General features: G+C 42.3%; 1 protein-coding gene across 1 annotated transcript in view; it reads right to left on the minus strand.

Moving 5' to 3' along the window:
• The window catches only part of LOC126198979 (uncharacterized), a 201,036-nt gene that overhangs the window by 109,395 nt on the left and 69,071 nt on the right, over positions 1 to 22,570 (minus strand). The window contains exon 7 of the mRNA XM_049935649.1: positions 1,246 to 5,504. Within this exon, the coding sequence (XP_049791606.1) occupies positions 1,246 to 5,504 (4,259 nt within the window). The remainder of the gene's footprint in view (positions 1 to 1,245; positions 5,505 to 22,570) is intronic.

The following is a 22,570-nucleotide window of genomic DNA, read 5'->3' on the forward strand; positions in this document are numbered from 1 at the left end:
CCTGAACAGTAACTATTGGCTAGAAATTCTGTCATGCAGTTTTATCGTTATTAACACCAAGTGAGACTGTTCTATCTGTCATTATATTTTGCCTCTTTGTCTGTCGTATTTCCTGAAGCAGAGATTGATAAGTGTGGCATTTGTCTAACCAAGTGATGGAAATGGTCTAAAAACCACACTAAGGCTTGTTAGCACAACAGACCAAGAGTCATTAATCTGGCCAGAAAGTTCGATCCAGGTCTGGCTCATCTCCCCATCTCGTAGGCCAACATACTATGCAATAAGCTACACAGACATGCCTGTATTTCTTTGTAGACTATGATTGGCATTTCCCTGTTCCATTTTTATAGTAGCTTATCTGTTATACAATTTAATAATGTAGGAAGAGATAGATTGCTGCTTACTATAAAGATGAAAAGTTAATTCGCAAACAGGCACAATTAAAAGATACTTACACATAAGCTTTCGGCCACAGCCTTCGTCAGAGAAAGAGAAACACACATCATTCATTCACACAAGCAAGCACACCTCACACAGACATGCACTCAGGCATTCTGGCCCGAGCTGCCTGATTTGGCGGTCATGTGTGTGTAAAGTGTACTTGCTTGTGTGAATGAATGGTATAAGTTTCTCTTTTTCTGATGAAGACTGTGGCCGAAAGCTTAAGTGTAACTGTTTTTAATTGTGCTCATCTGCAACTTAACATGTCATCTTTACAGTAAGTAGCATTCTATTTTCAATTAATACATAATTTTTGTAAGATTCTCCACTTTTGTCATGTATTATGATTTTTCATTTGTTCCATTATGTAGGGGAGGTTGTGTATACAGGGTCAAACAGAAAAGACTATTCCTCCGACGTGTTTTCACTTATGAGCCTCACGGTCAAGTAATCACCAAAAACTGCATCCACTTGTCTTCACTGGCAGTTCAAAAATAAAACAGAATTCGACAGACACAAACAGCACAACTTCAAAAGAAATTTTGCTATTCAATTATAATATTTTTTAAATATTATGTGTTCTAGAAATCACTGTCTGCCAACAACACACTTCTCAGTCATATGACGGTAATCTGTGCACCATCAAAGCTCAATATAGCAAAATTAAACCCTTTGTCTGTTACCAACAATTAAGGAGAAAACACCTGATACAGAAAATCTAAAGTAGAAAATACAAACACAATTGAAGGGGCAAAGTCTAAGCTTATTTATTGATATTTTAGATGCATGTATCAAGTTACCAACCTTCTCTTTCTGTACAGTGCCCACAGACGACACATCAGCTGCAACTGCACCTGCTGTCATTTGATCGGGCCCTTTATTAAGTGGACTAGAAGTCTCTGGTTGTGCTGCAACCTTCTCATCATCTTGTGAGATGAGTACTACTAAATCCGGTACAAATGCTGTACGAAAGCTCACTTTTTTCCGACCTTTTCTTCTGTTAAATGTCACAGGCCGCTTCCTTGCAATTTGATTACTATTGCTGGGAAGTGAGACTGTATCAGTTTCAAAAGACAATTCAGCCGAACTTTCTCTCTCTGTTTTAAGTGATGCTAAATTTTTTTCAGTATCAGAATTGTGCTGTTTAGTCTCTGAATTTGTGGACCTCCCTCTAGATTTTAATTGTGCCTCTGCTTTCTTTGCTGAAGATACATTTTTAGGCAAAGGTAGTTTTCTTTTGGTTTCTGGAAGAACATCATAGTTTTCATTATCATCACTGCTAGTTCTAAATTCAACAGGATTAGACATTTCAGTTTTGACAGTTGGTGTTGAATATTTATCAGTATCAGGATTCTGCTGTTTAGACTCTGACTCTGTGGATCTCCCTCTAGATTTTAAGTGTGCCTCTGCTTTCTTTGCTGAAGATATATTTTTAGGTGAAGGTAATTTTCTTTTGGATTCTTGGGGAACATCACACTTTACATTATCACCAATGCTAGTTGCTAGGTCAACACAGTTTGACCTCTCAGCTGTGACTGTTAATTTTTCAGTATCAGGTTTCTGTTGCGTAGCCTCTGAATCTGTGGATTTTGCTCTAGATTTTAAGTGTATCTCTGTGTTCTTTGTAGAAGATACATTTTTAGGTGAAGAAAATTTTCTTTTGACTTCTTGGAGATCATTATCACAGTTTTCATTATCACCACTACTGGTTCCAAATTCAACAGAATTAGACCTCTCAGCTGTGACTGTTAGTGTAGATTTTTTTTCAGCTACAGGTTTATGAAATTTATCCTCCAAATCTGTAGATCTCGCTCTGGTTTTTGTGTGTCTCTCTGTCTTTTTTGTGGAAGATACATTTTTAGGCATAGGTTGTTTTCTTCTGGTTTCTTGGAGAACATCACACACTTCACTGTCACCAATACTATTCCCTTCACTAACTTCTCTAGCTGCAACTGCTGATACAAACCCAGAATCATTTTCTATATTCTCTGCATTTACATCATAATTGCAGTGTTGTGATAATCGGTGGACTCCTTTAGATTTTCTATTCTCCTTTGTCTTGCCAGATTCTGACGCATCTGACTCTTCTTGTTTAGCAGAAACAGCAGTTGGCACAGTAGTAGAACTTCTGCCTCTCCGTCTCTTACTGCCCACAAGTGTTGTGATGTCATCTGTGTTGGCCACAACAGAATCTTCAGAAGACTCTTGACTCACTGATTCACTAAACAGACGCTTTCTTCTTGTACTCCTGTAGTTAGAAAACGTGTTTTCTGGCACATTTATTTGCAATTGATGTTTATTAGTCGTAGCTATGTTACTGTTGGCAGATTCTTGTTCATCTGTGTGCTTAAATGGATGACCCTCATAACTTTTTTGTTCTGGGCTATCAACATTAGGGGGCTCTGTCAAGGCCCCCTTCCCTGCCTCATTTGTATTACCTACACACATATCAGCATCAGTTTTTACTGCTGTCTTTAACTTCTTCGCATTTGAAGATTTTGAAGAAATCACTGATTTTGTTCTCCCTCTCTTATTTACACATGGAGGAGTGGCTGACCTTCCTACCTCCCCTGTTTTGTCAACTGATTCATCATTTTCTGATAATAATGTTCCTTGTGTATCTCCACCAACTTTGTTTCCTTTGGCCGTTCGAACTGATTCCCAGGCAGTGTCCTGTTTCAGTGCATTGTCTAAGACTGATTTCCTTCTTGTTTTCATACTAACCTCTGATACATCAACAAGTTTCACAACGGGTTCACAAGACAATGATTTCTCTTTTGTGCCTATAAGTTTATCATCATTTTGAAAGCCTGTGGCAGTTTCGTCCATAGACTCCTGCGATGAAATATGGCCTTTCTGTCTCTTTGATTTAGCCGTTCTACTTCTTTTAGGAACTGCAGATTCACACAGTATATCATTATCAACTTCCTTTGTAGCAACAGTATTTTCGCAAACAGTTTCAAGAGATGCTTGACTGTTTGGTGCATCCAGAGATGCTTCATGGTTTGGTGCATCCAAGCAGTTTGGAGTACCAGTTATTTTGATGTCAGTTTCCATACATGAGCTTACATCCAGTGTATCTTCTTTTGACTGCACTGTATTGTTTTCTGCATGACTGGCAAAGGAATTAACTTCATCCTCTACAGAAGGCTTTGACTGAATAATGTTTTCTGAGGCAACTACTTCATAATTTTGTAGATTGTAGAGTGTCGCAGCTGATAACTGATGATCATCATTTTTATTTATGACTGGTGTATCTAGATGTATCTCAAGCCTTTCAACACCGTTAACAGTGTTGCAATTTTTTTCTGTACAGCTCTCATTTGAATTCTGTTCTGTTCTCATTATTACTGTTTCCTCCCTATGAAGTACTGGTATGGTCTGTGATCCCAGAACGTCCTGTACATTTGGAACATCCATAACAGCACTTTCTAAAACAGGCATTGGGTTTGTATTATCTTCTGAAATTACATTCCTGGTTGCCAAAGCATTAGCAGCAAAGTGGGCTTGATATCTCTTCATTAGACGTTGACGTTTCTTCTTGGTCTTCTTTGATACCATACCACAATTTCCGTTGATTTTTAAGAAGCTGTTGTCATCAATTGCTGGTAAATTGTTTGTCAGCTGTGACCAAGAGGTAACAGAAACTCCCTGTAGGAGCTTATACAACTCTAATTTCCGTTGCATGAGTCGAGTTACTTCACTGTCTATCTCAAACATTTGTTGAAATATATTGTCTGATACAGAAGTGTTAAACTGTGCTGTGTTGCTAGTGCTAGGGTTTTCAATATGACTGCTCATATTAACTGGAAAGTCGGCATTAGTCTGCAAACCAGTTGTGATGTTATTCACACATGCCAGTGTACTAACTTGTTCCCTTGTTTGTGGCACAACTGTCTGCGTCATGGAATTATTTTCCTCCCATACAGACTGACTGGGCACTGCATCTAAATTTCCATTAGCATCAATGTTTGAATGAAACTGTGAACAGTGTGGTTGCATTGACTTATTGCAGTGCGCTTTAGGATTTGTTGCAGGTGATTTCGATCCAAATCGTAAATCTTTCAGATTTCTTAGAGAAGGGTTTCGCATTTGAATTTTTCTTTTGTGGAAGGGTTTTGGTTTATCAGATGGATAAGAAATTTTGCTATGAGACTGAAGCATATTACTACTGGTATGTGGCAACACTTGATCATTTTGCCTTCCAGTATTCTCTTCAGGTTCCACATTGGTTCCATCAGAATGAACAGCAGCATGTGAATTAGAGCCCATACCAAAATTGCAAGATTCTCCTAACACTGCCTGTTCCCTCTGCTCTGAGGGCAAGTGTGAAAGTCCAGTGTCAATAGAGTTTTGATTGGTCGCAGTGTTCTCAGTTAAACTACCTAATACACTCTGTTTTAAGCCACAGCTACTATACTCTACAATGCTATCAGTGTGAATATTATCTGAAGTCTTTGGCTGTGGCTTACAACTACTATTACCTGAACTACTTGAATGGGTAAGATAAGTTCTCACAGTTTTAATCACATCAGTAGGAACATTGAACTTATTCTGCAACATTTGGAGTAATGTGTAAGGTTCCACTGTTTCAGAATCCTCAGTCTGAGTTCCTGAGTCTACAGGAGATTCATTAGTTTTATATTCCTTTCTTGCTGCAAGAGTGCGGATACGACACATTCGATCAGCAGAGTTATTAGTACTGAGCTGATTTTCCACGCTGGAGACAGTGTCACCACTGTCTTTGCCCACAACACTGTCACTGGTAACACTCGTTACAAAATTTGGTGCATCTATCTGCTTACTCAGCATAGCATCGCATGGTTCTTTTTCAGTAATACCTGTCATGCCATCACATAATGTAACATTCAAATTTTCTCCAGTCAGCAATGCTTCTTCAGTACTCGTATCATTTGTTGGTATTCGGACCATTTGTACATCCTCTGGAGAATCCTTTACAGCTGAGTCTGTACCACTGTCGACTACTGTAGATGCAGCATCATTCGTCAAATCTCTGGTCATCGTATGAGGTGTTTCCTGCAAATGTTCGGATGCTTGTAGAGCTGAAACACGTGAAAGAAATGATCAGACAATGACTGGCAATACAAATATTCTTCAGGGTCACTATAAAATTAAGTAATAGCAAAACCAGTAGAACAGAAATACAAACAACTGCAATGCATCAGAAAATTCTTGAGAGATAGAAATTGACAACTATACAAATTAATTAAAATACACTCTAAATGGAGGACTATAACTATTACACCACTACACCACAGATAGAGAAGTCAAAAAGCTGAATGATATTAATCTATACCTCAATTTACACACATAAGACTTGTAACATCAACTGTGAGGTGCATGGCAGAGGGTATGTCCCACTGTACAATTTAGTAGGGTTTCTTCCCATTCTATTCAGATATGGTGCACGGGAAGAATGACTGTTTGAAAGTCTTGTGTGTGTAGTAATTATTCTAATGTTATTCTCAAGATCCCTATGTGAGCGATACATAGGTGATTGTAGTATATTCCCAGATTCATCATTTGAAGCCAGTTCTTGAAACTTTGTTAACAGACTTTCTAAGGATAGTTTACACCTATCTTCATCAGTCTTCCCGTTCAGTTCCTTCAGTATTTCTGTGACACTCTCCCATGGACCAAACAAACCTGTGACCACTGCTGCCCTTCCTGTATACGTTCAATATCCCCTGTTAGCTCTGTCTGGTATGGGTCCCACACATTTGAGCAATATTCTGCAACTGACTGCATTGCATGAGTGATCTGTAGGCAATGTCCTTTGTCAACTGACAGTCCTTGCCCTGTACACTGAGTGAATGGCAGCAGATGTCTATTTCATCTACAGACACAGCATGGCAAAAAAAACTCCTTTTGTCTTTCCATAAAAGCAATAATTTCCTAATTTTATCATGTGTGACACCTATCATAAACTATAAGCAAAGTTCTCTTAACAATGCAAGTGCCTTAATCTGTCTCACTTTTGAGCATGCTGACTAGGTGTGTGACACTACCACTGTCTGATCCGCCACACCTGTTACAAATCATGTAAGTCCTCTCCAAAATTATTGAATTTCTTCTGAAAGTCAGATGCTAGTCTCCCAAGAATGAGTTGCACAAGTGTCATGTCAGCAATATTATTTTATATGTAAGGTGTTTTTTTCCCCCATGAACCATGGACCTTGCCGTTGGTGGGGAGGCTTGCGTGCCTCAGCGATACAGATGGCCGTACCGTAGGTGCAACCACAACGGAGGGGTATCTGTTGAGAGGCCAGACAAACGTGTGGTTCCTGAAGAGACGCAGCAGCCTTTTCAGTAGTTGCACGGGCAACAGTCTGGATGGTTGACTGATCTGGCCTTGCAACACTAACCAAAACGGCCTTGCTGTGCTGGTAATGCAAACAGCTGAAAGCAAGGGGAAACTACAGCCATAATTTTTCCCGAGGGCATGCAGCTTTACTGTATGGTTAAATGATGATGGCGTCCTCTTGGGTAAAATATTCCGGAGGTAAAATAGTCCCCCATTCGGATCTCCGGGCGGGGTCTACTCAAGAAGATTCGGATCTCCGGGCGGGGACTACTCATAAACATGTCGTTGTCAGGAGAAAGAAAATTGGCGTTCTACGGATCGGAGCATGGAATGTCAGATCCCTTAATCGGGCAGGTAGGTTAGAACATTTAAAAAGGGAAATGGATAGGTTAAAGTTAGATATAGTGGGAATTAGTGAAGTTCGGTGGCAGGAGGAACGAGACTTCTGGTCAGGTGAATACAAGGTTATAAATACAAAATCAAATAGGGGTAATGCAGGAGTAGGTTTAATAATGAATAAAAAAATAGGAGTGCGGGTAAGCTAATACAAACAGCATAGTGAACGCATTATTGTGGCCAAGATAGTAGAAGTTTATATGCCAACTAGCTCTGCAGATGATGAAGAAATTGATGAAATGTATGATGCTATAAAAGAAATTATTCAGGTAGTGAAGGGAGACGAAAATTTAATAGTCATGGGTGACTGGAATTCGAGAGTAGGAAAAGGGAGAGAGCGAAACATAGTGGGTGAATATGGATTGGGGGAGAGAAATGAAAGAGGAAGCCGTCTGGTAGAATTTTGCACAAAGCATAACTTAATCATAGCTAATACTTGGTTCAAGAATCATAAAAGAAGGTTGTATACATGGAAGAATCCTGGAGATACTAGAAGGTATCAGATAGATTATGTAATGGTAAGACAGAGATTTAGGAACCAGGTTTTAAATTGTAAGACATTTCCAGGGGCAGATGTGGACTCTGACCACAATCTATTGGTTATGAACTGTAGATTAAAACTGAAGAAACTGCAAAAAGGTGGGAATTTAAGGAGATGGGACCTGGATAAACTGAAAGAACCAGAGTTTGTACAAAGTTTCAGGGGAGCATAAGGGAAAAATTGACAGGAATGGGGGAAAGAAATACAGTAGAAGAAGAATGGGTAGCTCTGAGGGATGAAGTAGTGAAGGCAGCAGAGGATCAAGTAGGTAAAAAGACGAGGGCTAGTAGAAATCCTTGGGTAACAGAAGAAATATTGAATTTAATTGATGAAAGGAGAAAATATAAAAACGCAGTAACTGAAGCCGGCAAAAGGGAATACAAACGTCTCAAAAATGAGATTGACAGGAAGTGCAAAATGGCTAAGCAGGGATGGCTAGAGGATAAATGTAAGGATGTAGAGGCTTATCTCACTAGGGGTAAGATAGATACTGACTACAGGAAAATTAAAGAGACCTTTGGAGAAAAGAGAGCCACTTGTATGAATATCAAGAGCTCAGATGGAAACCCAGTTCTAAGCAAAGAAGGGAAGGCAGAAAGGTGGAAGGAGTATATAGAGGGTCTATACAAGGGCGATGTACTTGAGGACAATATTATGGAAATGGAAGAGGATGTAGATGAAGATGAAATCGGAGATACGATACTGCGTGAAGAGTTTGACAGAGCACTGAAAGACCTGAGTTGAAACAAGGCCCCGGGAGTAGACAACATTCCATTGGAACTACTGACGGCCTTGGGAGAGCCAGTCCTCACAAAACTCTACCATCTGGTGAGCAAGATGTGAGACAGGTGAAATACCCTCAGGCGTCAAGAAGAATATAATAATTCCAATCCCAAAGGAAGCAGGTGTTGACAGATGTGAAAATTACCGAACTATCAGTTTAATAAGTCACAGCTGCAAAATACTAACGCGAATTTGTTACAGACGAATGGAAAAACTGGTAGAAGCCGACCTCGGCGAAGATCAGTTTGGATTCCGCAGAAATGTTGGAACACGTGAGGCAATACTGACCCTACGACTTATCTTAGAAAATAGATTAAGGAAAGGCAAACCTACATTTCTAGCATTTGAAGACTTAGAGAAAGCTTTTGACAATGTTGACTGGAATACTCTCTTTCAAATTCTAAAGGTGGCAGGGGTAAAATACAGGGAGCGAAAGGCTATTTACAATTTGTACAGAAACCAGATGGCAGTTATAAGAGTCGAGGGGCATGAAAGGGAAGCAGTGGTTGGGAAGGGAGTGGGACGGGGTTGTAGCCTCTCCCCATTGTTGTTCAATCTGTATATTGAGCAAGCAGTAAAGGAAACAAAAGAAAAATTCGGAGTAGGTATTAAAATCCATGGAGAAAAAATAAAAACTTAGAGGTTCGCCGATGACATTGTAATTCTGTCAGAGACAGCAAAGGACTTGGAAGAGCAGTTGAACGGAATGGACAGTGTCTTGAAAGGAGGATATAAGATGAACAACAAAAGCAAAACGAGGATAATGGAATGTAGTCGATTTAAGTCGGGTGATGCCGAGGGAATTAGATTAGGAAATGAGACACTTAAAGTAGTAAAGGAGTTTTGCTATTTGGGGAGCAAATAACTGATGATGGTCGAAGTAGAGAGGATATAAAATGTAGACTGGCAATGGCAAGGAAAGCGTTTCTGAAGAAGACAAATTTGTTAACATCGAGTATAGATTTAAGTGTCAGGAAGTCGTTTCTGAAAGTATTTGTATGGAGTGTAGCCATGTATGGAAGTGAAACATGGACGATAAATAGTTTGGACAAGAAGAGAATAGAAGCTTTCGAAATGTGGTGCTACAGAAGAATGCTGAAGATTAGATGGGTAGATCACATAACTAATGAGGAGGTATTGAATAGAATTGGGGAGAAGAGGAGCTTGTGGCACAACTTGACTACAAGAAGGGACCGGTTGGTAGGACATGTTCTGAGGCATCAAGGGATCACAAATTTAGCATTGGAGGGCAGCGTGGAGGGTAAAAATCGTAGAGGGAGACCAAGAGATGAATACACTAAGCAGATTCAGAAGGATGTAGGTTGCAGTAAGTACTGGGAGATGAAGAAGCTTGCACAGGATAGAGTAGCATGGAGAGCTGCATCAAACCAGTCTCAGGACTGAAGACAACAACAACAAGTTTTATTTTTTCACTGCAACCTGATGTTTTGACTTTTCTTGTTGTGTGATTCAAACGAGCATTATATCTAAATTGCTTCAACAAATATCCCAAGAAAACTGAGTTATGAATTGGAGTAAAGCAATATCTAAGTTTTCAATCACATATTTACAGATTGTCATACCTTGCTGTCATGAGACAACTGCTGCAACCTTCCCATCAGTCCAATTGAGGATACTGTGAATAGCACCAGCTCTATCATACATTACGATCACTGCTGATAATGTTATCTTGTCTTTAATGCAGTCATTATTGCAAATAACCAGTATACAACACACAAGGAAATTGTTTAAAACACTAAGCTTCATGTGTTGTTTATTCATGAATTAGCATCACTGCATCATGATAATGCAGGATTTGAGATTGTACATGAAATACCATTCGCAAACAGAGTTTTTCTGTACTGAATGTGTTTCCGAAGATTCAATTTCGATCCACCATACGAAAGAATAAAATGATCAGAGAATTAAGAAAGTCATGTTAAATAAAATTTAGGTTCACACAGTGTTTTCATTAAGAGGAGTTGACAGGTGAGCCCTATACCGCTTCTTCTGTAACAACAACTCTTTACTGACAAGTAAGAGTTCTGAGTAGCCACTGCCAGCTGTGGCTCATCCAGGAACATGCCAACAGAGACCGAGGAGGGAATGATGTTTTTCAAGAGGCTGTGAATCTCAACTGTATATTGTATTGATTTCAGAGTTCACTCAATGTAGTCTCATTTTTAAGTCTCAAGATTGATGGACATTTGAGACAGAATTTATTGAAACTCTGACATTTGTTTTGGAAAGATAGTTTAGTATCCCCACTAGCAGATATTGAAATGTATGTATGTCAGCTGGGCATTGGGTATCACACAGGAATAGTGCAAAATGCTCTCTTGTAACTGGACATTTGTGAGTTCTTTCTCTTTGCTATAGGTGTTGTCTTTCACATTTACAGAGACCTGCAACTCATTGCCCCACCTGGAAACTTCATCCATGTCTTCCTTAATTTCCCTTCCATACTAGACCCGCACATCATCCATCATTCGTTACTTATTATTTTACTGTACAATGCCTATGTTTAAAATTCGAATTATATAGTGTTACTTCAACATGCATGCACCATTTATAAAACACACACTGCTGATGAACCACTGCTGCTCTTTAAGAATTATGAACGTTTATTTGCAAATTGTGGATCCAAATCACCTTTAGCTGCACTATTTAGTAGTGACACATGAAAATTTTTGCTGGACTGGGACTCATATCCTGATTTTCCACTTACTGCGAGCTATCGCTTTAACAACTTTGGCTACCTGTGTATGCCTCCCGGACCAACTCAAAACCTCCATATGCCACACTTTTAAATGTCTCCTAATGCTCACACACACATTATGTGATTCCTGCAACATTCACTGTGATAATCATTTTACCTCTTCAAAGCATATCACATACCTATTATTTTATTGTACAGCATCTTGTGTTTTCATTCACAATTTGTGGATAAAATTTTGTAATGTTTAAAGAGCAGCTGTGCATCGTCAGCTGTGTTGGTATTATAAACACAGATGTTGTCCAATAAAATAATAAGTATTACAAGCTTATGAGTTAAAAATAACCATCACAACTATTTTTTTTCCCTGGTGTAGAATCACATAATGTGTGTAAGAGCATCAGGAGGTGTAAACAAGTGTGGCATATGGAGGTTTGAGTCAGTAAAGGAGGCATACATGGATAGGCGAAGTGGTTAAGGTGGCCCACTTATGATAAGCAGAAAATCTGGATTTAAATCCTGGTGCAGCACGAATTTCCATGTGTCACTACTAACTGTACACCTGAAATCCAATTGAATTTGCAATTTGCAGATAAAACTTCATAATATTATTTGTTACTGTCTTGTAGGTCGCTTCCATCCTAAGCCTTGTGTCATCCATCCTTTTTTACTGTCTTGTCTTAGCGTCTCACCTAACAAAACCTCCACCCCAGTCCACATCCCAAAATGCAATACAGACATTGTGTGTCCATCAGACACTATGTAAGTGCACAAGTGTGTGTGTGTGTGTGTGTGTGTGTGCGGAGGGAAACATTCCACGTGGAAAAAATATATCTAAAAAGAAAGAAAGTGATGAGACTTACCAAACAAAAGCGCTGGCAGGTCGATAGACACACAAACAAACACAAACATACACACAAAATTCTAGCTTTCGCAACAAACGGTTGCTTCGTCAGGAAAGAGGGAAGGAGAGGGAAAGATGAAAGGAAGTGGGTTTTAAGGGAGAGGGTAAGGAGTCATTCCAATCCCGGGAGCGGAAAGACTTACCTTATGGGGAAAAAAGGACGGGTATACACTCGCGCACACACACACATATCCATCCACACATATACAGACACAAGCAGACATATTTAAAGACAAAGAGTTTGAGCAGAGATGTCAGTTGAGGCGGAGGTGCAGAGGCCAAGATGTTGTTGTACAACAGGTATGAGTGGCAGCAACTTGAAATTAGCGGAGATTGAGGCCTGGTGGGTAACGGGAAGAGAGGATATATTGAAGAGAAAGTTCCCATCTCCGGAGTTCAGATAGGTTGGTGTTGGTGGGAAGTATCCAGATAACGCGGACGGTGTAACACTGCCAAGATGTGCTGGCCGTGCACCAAGGCATGTTTAGCCACAGGGTCTGCCTGTGTCCATTCATGCGAATGGACAGTTTGTTGCTGGTCATTCCCACATAGAATGCATCACAGTGTAGGCAGGTCAGTTGGTAAATCACATGGGTGCTTTCACACGTGGCTCTGCCTTTGATCGTGTACACCTTCCGGGTTACAGGACTGGAGTAGGTGGTGGTGGGAGGGTGCATGGGACAGGTTTTACACCAGGGGCGGTTACAAGGATAGGAGCCAGAGGGTAGAGAAGGTGGTTTGGGGATTTCATAGGGATGAACTAACAGGTTACGAAGGTTAGGTGGACGGCGGAAAGACACTCTTGGTGGAGTGGGGAGGATTTCATGAAGGATGGATCTCATTTCAGGGCAGGATTTCAGGAAGTAGTATCCCTGCTGGAGAGCCACATTCAGAGTCTGGTCCAGTCCCGGAAAGTATCCCGTCACAAGTGGGGCACTTTTGTGGTTCTTCTGTGGGCGGTTCTGGGTTTGAGGGGATGAGGAAGTGGCTCTGGTTATTTGCTTCTGTACCAGGTCGGGAGGGTAGTTACGGAATGCGAAAGCTGTTGTCAGGTTGTTGGTGTAATGGTTCAGGGATTCCGGGCTGGAGCAGATTCGTTTGCCACGAAGACCTAGGCTGTAGGGAAGGGACCGTTTGATGTGGAATGGGTGGTAGCTGTCATAATGCAGATACTGTTGCTTGTTGGTGGGTTTGATGTGGACGGACGTGTGAAGCTGGCCACTGGACAGATGGAGGTCAACGTCAAGGAAAGTGGCGTGGGATTTGGAGTAGGACCAGGTGAATCTGATGGAACCAAAGGAGTTGAGGTTGGAGAGGAAATTCTGGAGTTCTTCTTCACTGTGAGTCCAGATCATGAAGATGTCATCAATAAATCTCTACCAAACTTTTGGTTGGAAGGCCTGGGTAACCAAGGAGGCTTCCGCTAGGCGACCCATGAATAGGTTGGCGTACGAGGGGGCCATCCTGGTACCCATGGCTGTTCCCTTTAGTTGTTGGTATGTCTGGCCTTCAAAAGTGAAGAAGTTGTGGGTCAGGATGAAGCTGGCTAAGGTAATGAGGAAAGAGGTTTTAGGTAGGTTGGCAGGTGATCGGCGTGAAAGGAAGTGATCCATCGCAGCGAGGCCCTGGACGTGCGGAATATTTGTGTATAAGGAAGTGGCATCAATGGTTACAAGGATGGTTTCCGGGGGTAACAGATTGGGTAAGGATTCCAGGCGTTCGAGAAAGTGGTTGGTGTCTTTGATGAAGGATGGGAGACTGCATGTAATGGGTTGAAGGTGTTGATCTACGTAGGCAGAGATACGCTCTGTGGGGGCTTGGTAACCAGCTACAATGGGGCGGCCGGGATGGTTGGGTTTATGAATTTTGGGAAGAAGGTAGAAGTTAGGGGTGCGGGGTGTCGGTGGGGTCAGGAGGTTGATGGAGTCAGGTGAAAGGTTTTGTAGGGGGCCTAAGGTTCTGAGGATTCCTTGATGCTCCGCCTGGATATCAGTAATGGGATTACCTTGGTAAACTTTGTATGTGGTGTTGTCTGAAAGCTGACGCAGTCCCTCAGCCACATACTCCCGACGATCAAGTACCACGGTCGTGGAACCCTTGTCCGCTGGAAGAATGACGATGGATTGGTCAGCCTTCAGATCACGGATAGCTTGGGCTTCAGCAGTGGTGATGTTGGGAGTAGGATTAAGGTTTTTAAGAAGGATTGAGAGGCAAGGCTGGAAGTCAGAAATTCCTGGAAGGTTTGGAGAGGGTGATTTTGAAGAAGAGGAGGTGGGTTCCGCTGTGACGGAGGACGGAACTGTTCCAGGCAGGGTTCAATTTGGATAGTGTCTTGGGGAGTTGGATCATTAGGAGTAGGGTTAGGATCATTTTTCTTCGTGGCAAAGTGATACTTCCAGCAGAGAGTACGAGTGTAGGACAGTAAATCTTTGACGAGGGCTGTTTGGTTGAATCTGGGAGTGGGACTGAAGGTGAGGCCTTTGGATAGGACAGAGGTTTCGGATTGGGAGAGAGGTTTGGAGGAAAGTTTAACTACTGAATTAGGGTGTTATGGTTCCAGATTGCGTTGATTGGAATTTTGAGGTTTTGGAGGGAGTGGAGCTGGAAGTGGGAGATTGAGTTGAAGGGAGAGACTGGGTTTGTGTGCAATGAGAGGAGGTTGAGGTTTGCTGGAAAGGTTGTGAAGGGTGAGTGAGTTGCCTTTCCGGAGGTGAGAAACCAGGAGATTGGATAGTTTTTTGAGGTGGAGGGTGGCATGCTGTTCTAATTTACGGTTGGCCTGTAGGAGGATGCTCTGAACAGCCGGTGTGGATGTGTTTTTCGCGCGTCACTGATCATTTTTAGCCGCTCCCCACAGATTTTAACGTCATTATTTCTTCGTCAGACAATTGTTAGCCCCATTTTCGTAATCTTTCACCACAACACCACTCCTTTTAATACATTTACACGTTTCTTTGCAAATTTTCCCGAATTTCTCCATCCTTTAACGTGTTTTAGCGGCAACACAACCACCTAACCTTTATGCACATCGCTGTCTACCAACCCAAGTTCACCACAGGATCAACTTAACCAACACTTTTTCGCCTTTTTTCATACCAGATCTCCAGTTGCTTTCTAGTTCACCTTTATCTCTCCCCATATATTTTTATCTTTCATTTTCATTTCAACCTCATGTTACACTTTCCACCTTCTAATACCATGTCACCCTCACAACACCCCCACAACGACCCGCCGGCCGAAGTGGCCGTGCGGTTAAAGGCGCTGCAGTCTGGAACCGCAAGGCCGCTGGGGTCGCAGCTTCGAATCCTGCCTCGGGCATGGATGTTTGTGATGTCCTTAGGTTAGTTAGGTTTAACTAGTTCTAAGTTCTAGGGGACTAATGAACTCAGCAGTTGAGACCCATAGTGTTCAGAGCCATTTGAACCATCTGAACCACAACGACCCCATTAAGTTTTATTTACATTCCCTCCGCAAACATGCCCTCGCCCTAGCCAGATTACGCTCCCATATTTTATTTTTTCAGGCTTGTCTGACATTTGGCATTACCCCCAAAGGCCTCACACTTAAAGTTCCCATCTCTGGCTGCAACCCTTCTTTCCATCAGTTCCTATACCAGTTCCAAACTGAACAATCCATTGCCCTCACCCACCTAATCCTTCACCTACACATCAACTCAGCAACGAACACACCCGTCAACTCCTATCCTTAATAAAAGTCCTCAATCTTTCCTCTCCCACATCCACACCGGCTGTTCGGAGCATCCTCCTACAGGCCAACCGCAAATTAGAACAGCATGCCACCCTCCACCTCAAAAAACTATCCAATCTCCTGGTTTCCCACCTCCGGAAAGGCAACTCACTCACCCTTCACAACCTTTCCAGCAAACCTCAACCTCCTCTCATTGCACACAAACCCAGTCTCTCCCATCTACTCAATCTCCCACTTCCAGCTCCACTCCCTCCAAAACCTCAAAATTCCAATCAACGCAACCTGGAACCACAACACCCTAATTCAGTAGTTAACCTTTCCTCCAAACCTCTCTCCCAATCCGAAACCTCTGTCCTATCCAAAGGCCTCACCTTCAGCCCCACTCCCAGATTCAACCAAACAGCCCTCGTCAAAGATTTACTGTCCTACACTCGTACTCTCTGCTGGAAGTATCACTTTGCCACGAAGAAAAATGATCCTAACCCTACTCCTAATGATCCAACTCCCCAAGACACTATCCAAATTGAAGGAAACATTCCACGTGGGAAAAACGAGGCAACCGTTGGTTGCGAAAGCTAGAATTTTGTGTGTATGTTTGTGTTTGTTTGTGTGTCCATCGACGTGCCAGCACTTTCGTTTGGTAAGTCACATTTTTGTTTATATATATATATATATATATATATATATATATATATATATATATATACCACCCTCTTTCCTGATGAGGCAACAGTTTGTTGTGAAAGCTTGAATTTCGTGTGTATGTTTGTGTTTGTTTGTGTGTCTATCGACCTGCCAGCACTTTCGTTTGGTAAGTCACATCTTTGAGGGAAACATTCCACCCTCTTTCCTGATGAGGCAACAGTTTGTTGCGAAAGCTTGAATTTCGTGTGTATGTTTGTGTGTCTATCGACCTGCCAGCACTTTCGTTCGGTAAGTCACATCATCTGTGTTTTATATACACTCCTGAAAATGGAAAAAAGAACACATTGACACTGGTGTGTCAGACCCACCATACTTGCTCCGGACACTGCGAGAGGGCTGTACAAGCAATGATCACACGCACGGCACAGCGGACACACCAGGAACCGCGGTGTTGGCCGTCGAATGGCGCTAGCTGCGCAGCATTTGTGCACCGCCGCCGTCAGTGTCAGCCAGTTTGCCGTGGCATACGGAGCTCCATCGCAGTCTTTAACACTGGTAGCATGCCGCGACAGCGTGGACGTGAACCGTATGTGCAGTTGACGGACTTTGAGCGAGGGCGTATAGTGGGCATGCGGGAGGCCGGGTGGACGTACCGCCGAATTGCCCAACACGTGGGGCGTGAGGTCTCCACAGTACATCGATGTTGTCGCCAGTGGTCGGCGGAAGGTGCACGTGCCTGTCGACCTGGGACCTGACCGCAGCGACGCACGGATGCACGCCAAGACCGTAGGATCCTACGCAGTGCCGTATGGGACCGCACCGCCACTTCCCAGCAAATTAGGGACACTGTTGCTCCTGGGGTATCGGCGAGGACCATTCGCAACCGTCTCCATGAAGCTGGGCTACGGTCCCGCACACCGTTAGGCCGTCTTCCGCTCACGCCCCAACATCGTGCAGCCCGCCTCCATTGGTGTCGCGACAGGCGTGAATGGAGGGACGAATGGAGACGTGTCGTCTTCAGCGATGAGAGTCGCTTCTGCCTTGGTGCCAATGATGGTCGTATGCGTGTTTGGCGCCGTGCAGGTGAGCGCCACAATCAGGACTGCATACGACCGAGGCACACAGGGCCAACACCTGGCATCATGGTGTGGGGAGCGATCTCCTACACTGGCCGTACACCACTGGTGATCGTCGAGGGGACACTGAATAGTGCACGGTACGTCCAAACCGTCATCGAACCCATCGTTCTACCATTCCTAGACCGGCAAGGGAACTTGCTGTTCCAACAGGACAATGCACGTCCGCATGTATCCCGTGCCACCCAACGTGCTCTAGAAGGTGTAAGTCAACTACCCTGGCCAGCAAGATCTCCGGATCTGTCCCCCATTGAGCATGTTTGGGACTGGATGAAGCGTCGTCTCACGCGGTCTGCATGTCCAGCACGAACGCTGGTCCAACTGAGGCGCCAGGTGGAAATGGCATGGCAAGCCGTTCCACAGGACTACATCCAGCATCTCTACGATCGTCTCCATGGGAGAATAGCAGCCTGCATTGCTGCGAAAGGTGGATATACACTGTACTAGTGCCGACATTGTGCATGCTCTGTTGCCTGTGTCTATGTGCCTGTGGTTCTGTCAGTGTGATCATGTGATGTATCTGACCCCAGGAATGTGTCAATAAAGTTTCCCCTTCCTGGGACAATGAATTCACGGTGTTCTTATTTCAATTTCCAGGAGTGTACACACACACACACACACACACACACACACACACACACACACACGTGACCTCCTTCACTCCTAAATAATTTACGATGTTTTAGAATTAGCTTATGGTAGTCGAACAATAGCACCATCAGCAAACAATCTTGTAGTAGTGCTCATCTACATCTACACTCATCAGAACACTTTACAATGTCTGGCACAGGGTATTTCAGGTATCACTATCACTCTCTCCCTTCCCTGTTCCATTTTCGAAAGGTACATGGTAAGAACGACGGCGGCAAATCTTTGTATGAGCTCTAATTTCTCTGTTTTCTTGTCATGTCCCTTTAATACGTAATATGTTGTAGTCTCTTCTTTGAACTTATGCCCTCAGCATTCCAACAGCAAATCTCTTCATTATGTGCAACATTTCTCTTGTAGCAGCTGCCAAGCAATTCATTGAGCATATCTGTAATGGTCTCACACTTACTAAATGATCCCATGATCTGCCTTTCATTGGATCTTATTTATCTCTCCTTTCGATCCAACCTAAAGGACCATACTGATGAGCAACACTCAAGAATCAGTGTTACCAGTGTTTTGTAAGCCATTTCTTTCATGGACATATTACATTTCCTTAAGATCCTACCAACAAATCTCACCCACAATTAGCTTTAAGCGGTTGTTCTACTTTATGCCACTCCAGGCGGTTACTCTTGGCTGTTTAGAGTTGTAACTGTTTCCAGGGATTTATCACCAATAGCATAATTAAACAGTAACATGCCTCCTCATCTATTTACAAGCAATATGTTACAATCATTTATGTCCTAGGACAACTGCCAGTCCCTGCACTAAACATCAATCCTCCACAGGTTTTCCTGCAATTTGCTCGTTTTCTAGTGCTGAAACCTACCTACAGACAACACCTTTGTCTACAAACAGCCTAGTGGAGCTTCCAATGCTATCCACTAGATTACTTACAATGTACACTGTAAAGAGATAAGAACACTCCCATGGGGTACTTCCAAATATCATTTACGTCTGTTAGTTTCATCCTGTGAAGAACAATTTGTTAAGATATATGTGGCAAAATCAAGTTTTTGTATGTCCATCCTTTTGATAAGAGGTCTTGGGGAGGATGGCCATTTCCTATTGCAAGAAAATTGAATGCCTTCTGCCATCCTCATGATTTTATTTATTTTGTATCTACCAGTTTCAGCACTTCAATGGGCCATCTTCAGGCTGTAGCTGAAGCTGATGGGGTTGACACGATCACTATATATACCGCATCACTGGCCAACATAACTGGTTTCACAGACTATCTGAAGACTTTGGTGTCAGTGCTCCAATCACCAACTGACAACTGAGTTGGTCATTGATGGTTGGAGTGCTGACACTAAAGTTTTCAGATAGTCTGTGAAACCAGTTATGTTGGCCACTGTTGCCAACAACTGAGTTGGCAGTTGATGGTTGGAGTGCTGACACCAAAGTGTTCAGATAGTCTGCGAAACCAGCTACGTTGGCTGCTGTTGTGGTATATATAGGGATCGTGTCAACCCCTTCAGCATCAACTACAGCCTGAAGATGGCACACTGAAGTGCCGAAACTGGTAGCTAAAAAATAAATAAAATTATAAGGATGGCTGTAGACGTTTCATTTTCTCACAATATCTGGTAAAATGCCCAGTCACACACCTGGTTTATCACTCTGTAAGTTCATACATTGTCCACTAAATGACAGTTACAAATTGTACCAAATGGTTTCAGTAAGATGGGGGCCACTTGTCAGTCTAGGCACTTTTGTCCATGGTGCTCTGAATTTCATGGACAAACACAGCAAGCTGAGTTTTACAAATTTTTTGTTTATGGAATGCACACTAACTTTCACAGAGAAGATTTCTGTTCTCCATAAACATCATAATGTGTGAGTATAAAACATGTTTAATAATTGTACAACACATTGACGTAAGTGACAAAAGATTATAATTAGGAGCATATGCCTAAAACACATCTTAAAAATGTAAACACTCGGCATATTTTCCAATTTCGTTGCTTGTGACTTGTGACTTATAATAAAGTGGCGCTAGAAGGGGAACAAGGTGTTTCACATAATCTCTTTCAGAGCCTTTAAGTAATTTTGAGACACTTATTTCAATATCCTACATTTCAGGACTGATACAATGTTTGAAAGGAGGAAGCATATTATTTTCCACATGGAAACAATTTTGAAGGACTGAATTAAGTATTTTTGTCTTCTCTCCATTATCTGCCATTTTAGTACCAGTAGCCTACGGTCACTGATTGACTGAATTGTCAATTTATATCTGCTTACTGACTTAACATAATATCGAAACTAATTAATTTTAGTTAGACTGGTTGGACTGGTTGGCAACATTTTACTTTTGACTTCATTATATGCTTTTCACATTGCTCTCTTATAGCTCATTCTGGCTTCAATCAAGTTTTGCTTGTCACCTGGAATTCGACTTTGTTATGATGAAGCTCTCTTTGTTTTCACAGCAACTTTTTCCCCACTAAACTGTGATGGGACTTTCCCACTCCTCACATCCTTGCTTGTCACACATTGTTCTACAATGTTTTCAAATTGTATCCATCTGTAATTCTCATTTTTGTCCTCAGACCTCAATATTTCACACTGATTATGCAAACAACCTACAATCTGCTTTCTGTCATTCTTGCAGACCATTTTTCTTAACATTCCTTATAAAATCTGCAGTCAATTTTGGTGTAACAGCCTTGAGATTACTGATGCCCTCCTCTACATTAATTGACTCCAAAAGTTTGGATCTGTCAGTTACTAGGAGGTCTAAGACACTGCCCTCACAAATTGCTTCTCTAAATATATGCTTGATCTAAATTTCTGACATGACATTCAGAACAATGGCACACAAATTCCTGCCTTTGACAACAGTTTTAACAGTTTCGCAATGGACCCAAGTCACATTCAGGAACTGGGCCACAGCCACAGACGTATTTCCTAAACTGTGCGTTGTACAATGAGATAATTTTGCGGGCACATTCATTCTGCACAATTTAGTGCGAATAGTGGTAGTAGTAAAGACATAATAAATTACATCACAACTTGAGGCTCGCACTCCATATTGAAAATGTTAATAGCACGACTCTCTCCTTCTGTAACTGACAAATCAAATCAACAGCTTGATCTGTAAACTTACCTGTGATATTCTCTGAAGCACTTTGCCATTATGACAGGCAGTCTACAAAAACATCTGATTAACACATATGACCCGCATTTGACGCTTACCCTCACCCAGATTATTTCACATTCTGATTCTGTAAGAACCTCACAAGACATTATAGAGTTCAACATGTTGGCGCTACTGGTGCCTAGCCCATCTTTGAGATAGACAAGAATATGGTGAAACATAATGCCTCTGAATTTTTTATGTGAATACTTTTAAAGCTTTTTTAAATAAAAGAAACTTTACTAGTGTTCTATAGCTTTAGTCTTCACGTCTACAAATTTACTTCTCAACATAGTCACCCTGGCGATGAACATATTTCTCCCAACAAGAGACCAGAGTGTTGATGCCATCAATGTTGAATGTTTGACTTTGTTGATGGAGCCACTTCATCTCTGCTTGCATAACTATTAAAGTGAAGGCTTTGAAGTTTTTCGCTACACTTTGGAAAGAGATGAAAAACGGATGGGACCAAGTCAGTACTACAGGGAGAATAATCGATGACAGAAAATAGGAGGTGTCGGACTGCTGCAGATGTCGCTACACTCAAGTGTGGTTTAACAGTGTCATGATGCAGGAGAGAATGCTCCATGTGCGGGCAAGCTCTTCGGATTCGAATTTCAATTGCAGCGCGCTGTTTCTCACATACTGACATAGTTGTGTTACACACCACCCTGCTATTCATTACTCATTTTAAATCAGCTTTCTGTTCCTAATACCTTTAATAAATGGAGTCCGCCCCTGTTAGCTGGGGGGGGGGGGGGGGGTCAGCGCCACAGAATGCCACGCCAAGGGGCCCGGGTTCGATTCCCGCCTGGGGCAGGAGATTTTCTCTGCTCAGGGACTGGGTGTTGAGTTGTCTTCATCATCATTTCATCCCCATCTCCGACCCGCAAGTCGCCCAATGTGACATTGAATGCAATAAGTACTTGCCCTCGGCGGCCGTATGTTCATTTCCAGTTTTTAAATAAATGGACTAATGCTGAGATCTCACCATGAATGCTCCTGCATGTGCATGCCCCACCTACTCAACTACCCAAGTAGCCACTTCCTTTGCATACTGCATGCTTGACGTACTGAGGGCCACGTTATAATTCTCCATCCAACAGGTATCTGGTGTATCTTATCTGCTAAATAATTTATGTATATTGAGAACATTAGAGGTCCTGTTACACTTCCTTGGGA

Source organism: Schistocerca nitens, chromosome 1 (genome assembly GCF_023898315.1).
Source record: "Schistocerca nitens isolate TAMUIC-IGC-003100 chromosome 1, iqSchNite1.1, whole genome shotgun sequence".
NCBI lineage: Eukaryota > Metazoa > Arthropoda > Insecta > Orthoptera > Acrididae > Schistocerca > Schistocerca nitens.